Source organism: Plasmodium gonderi, assembly GCF_002157705.1.
Source record: "Plasmodium gonderi DNA, contig: Pgo-contig_33, whole genome shotgun sequence".
Classification (NCBI taxonomy): domain Eukaryota; phylum Apicomplexa; class Aconoidasida; order Haemosporida; family Plasmodiidae; genus Plasmodium; species Plasmodium gonderi.
Genome location: NW_021628969.1, coordinates 24,937 through 27,624, shown reverse-complemented (window position 1 = coordinate 27,624; position 2,688 = coordinate 24,937). Strand labels below are relative to the sequence as shown.

The window sequence follows — 2,688 nt, the reverse complement described above, 5'->3', positions numbered from 1 at the left end:
AAATAATTGTAAATCAGGATTACTACATAAATTTGAACAATTAAAAAAAAAAAGAAACTATATAATAAAAACAATAAAACAGAAAATTTATAATTTATAGAAAAATTTTATTCCTGAAATATATTCATATATACTTTTACATAAAATTAATCTCTGAAGCACTAAAACCTGATTTATGAATCCAAAAGCTACCCTAATAAAAAACCTAAACACTAAACCCTAAACTCTGCATGTCACTAATATAATGTAATATTTTTTAGTGCCTCTCTTTAATGTTCATTGCGTAAAATATATGAGAATTTATAATTCATTTAATAAAATAATTTGCAAAAATATTAAAAAATCAAATAATATTATTATAACATTACATATTTTTTGTTTTGTTATTATTTCTTTTTTAAACAAGAATTTAATTTTTAAATGCAATTAATTTTCATACACTATATTGAAATTATAAATTGTTATTATTCCTAAATCGAGGATATTCTACTGAGCTATATGCTATGCTATATTTATTATCAACAAAATTCTTGTATTCCATTTCAACGGAATCCATTGGGTCGAAATGTTCAATAGATCTTTTATTTTCCATCCTCTTTAAATTCCATACACATCGCTTTAAAGCAGGACTATAAGGAGTACACTGGTAAAAAAGCGTAAATATTTTATGTCTATACATAGAACATTAATTAAACTATATATTTATGAGGATCATATTTAATATATCTGTTAAAATATATACATATACAAAATTAAATTTATATATAACCTTATATAATATGAATATTACTAACGAAAGTGCAAACATTAATACAACAATTCCTACCCCCGTACCCGTAGCAAGGTCTGTGCTTTTTTTTGTCATATTTACCAAGTGTAATTCTGTTGATGTTTCTGTGGAACTATGTGTGGATTCACTTGTAAATTTTTTTGTGTTCTCATTTTTGAATTCTTCTGTGGTTACAATTTTGGGAATTGTGTCTACCATACTTACTATTTCTGTAGTATTATGTAATGTAGGAGCTTTAATTTTCTTCTTAGCATCTTCATACTGAGTTATTCTATTCATAATCTCATTATATTGCCCACTATATTTTTGATATATGTCAATTAAAGACCTGTTTTGTGCTCCATAATCTATTTTTAAAAAGTCCTGTAACATTGTCATAAAATCAGCTGCATGACTCAGTGCTTCTGTAATAGATTGTGGATTATCATATCTTCTAAATTTTTCAAATTCAATAATCATATTTTCAAGTTTTTGCAATGTAACAAATATTTCATCAGAGAATTCAGTATACTCATTACATATATTATAAACATTTTGAACATCAGGCAAAAAAAATTTATTTCCATTAGACATATTTATTTTATTAAAATTGGCTTCTATAGTTTCAATATTTTTACATTTATAATCTCTTAGATGTTTTTTTAGAAGGTAACGGAAATATATACAATTTTTTTTTTTTTCCATATTGCTTTTGTTATGTATGTGATATAAGTAACGACCAAGATACATACATTGAATAACGAACCCACTTAAATTACAATTATAATTCTGAGAATCATTTTTAGTAAATTCCTGGCACGATCTATAAATATGACTATTTAGATCATGATATATACCTTCAAAAGGATAAGTACTTTGAGCCTTACTATATTCTTCTTTACATTGAGGAAATATACCATTAAATTCAAACTAAAAATAGGAATAATATTGCACATATGTTTTTAATTTAGATCTGATGAAAACATTTATTATTTATTTTTTTCATATAATATATTTAAATACAAATTATAGTTGTATTAGTAGTACAACAATATATTTGAATTCTCAATTACATCCTGAGACATTATGCAATGTATGTGTAAAATAAAACAATAAGTAATTTTATATTTTTTATAATAAATTTTTAATATTAGAATTTTCTGAATAAATTGTACAACAGATCTATATATGTTATATATTAAAATTTATTAACTTATATGATCTCATTAAATTTTTTTATATATTATGACTTCGAATTATAGTTAATAATTCATAAATAGCACATCTATTCATATGGATACATAATATGAAGCACAGATATATGATTATCGAATAAAAAAATAACATTAAGTAATATAAAACGTACTTCTATAAATGCTATATATATATATATATATATTAATATATTTGTTGTATGGGAATACTACATAGCATATATTTATTTAGTCAAAAACACTGAACTCGAATATTAACATATATATTTATAATTTTGTTCTTAATACAGAATATCATTCGCCCTTTTTTCTATAATTTATTTTCTTGGGTTTATCCTATACTTTTAATTTTATTGTTCAAAGATAATTATTTTTATAAAAATTTCTGTACGTTAGATACAGTAATTACACTATTCCTATTAAAAGATTAATAAATCCATAATAAAATATGTTATTATAAATTATTAAATCACTTATAAATTTTATATTAAATGTATTTTATGCAATTTAATCTAAATTAGTGATTAATACATCTATAACATGCAATGTAGTTCAATATTTTAATAATATATATTTATTATTTCTTATAAAAAATTATAAAACATTTTATTTTACGTTCATATTACAATAAATTATAGGTAATATAATTACTATGATAATTAAAATATTATTTAAGAATTAAATTATGTGTTAATTATAGGGATA

General features: G+C 21.5%; 1 protein-coding gene across 1 annotated transcript; it reads right to left on the bottom strand.

Moving 5' to 3' along the window:
- Positions 1-451: 451 nt before the first annotated feature.
- PGO_000365 (variable surface protein) lies at positions 452-2,281 on the bottom strand (the record flags this gene model as incomplete). The annotated part of the gene is made up of 3 exons (XM_028690759.1): positions 452-643; positions 743-1,699; positions 2,243-2,281. The coding sequence occupies 3 exons, from the start codon at positions 2,279-2,281 to the stop codon at positions 452-454; spliced, it is 1,188 nt and encodes a 395-aa protein (XP_028546560.1).
- Positions 2,282-2,688: the final 407 nt, after the last annotated feature.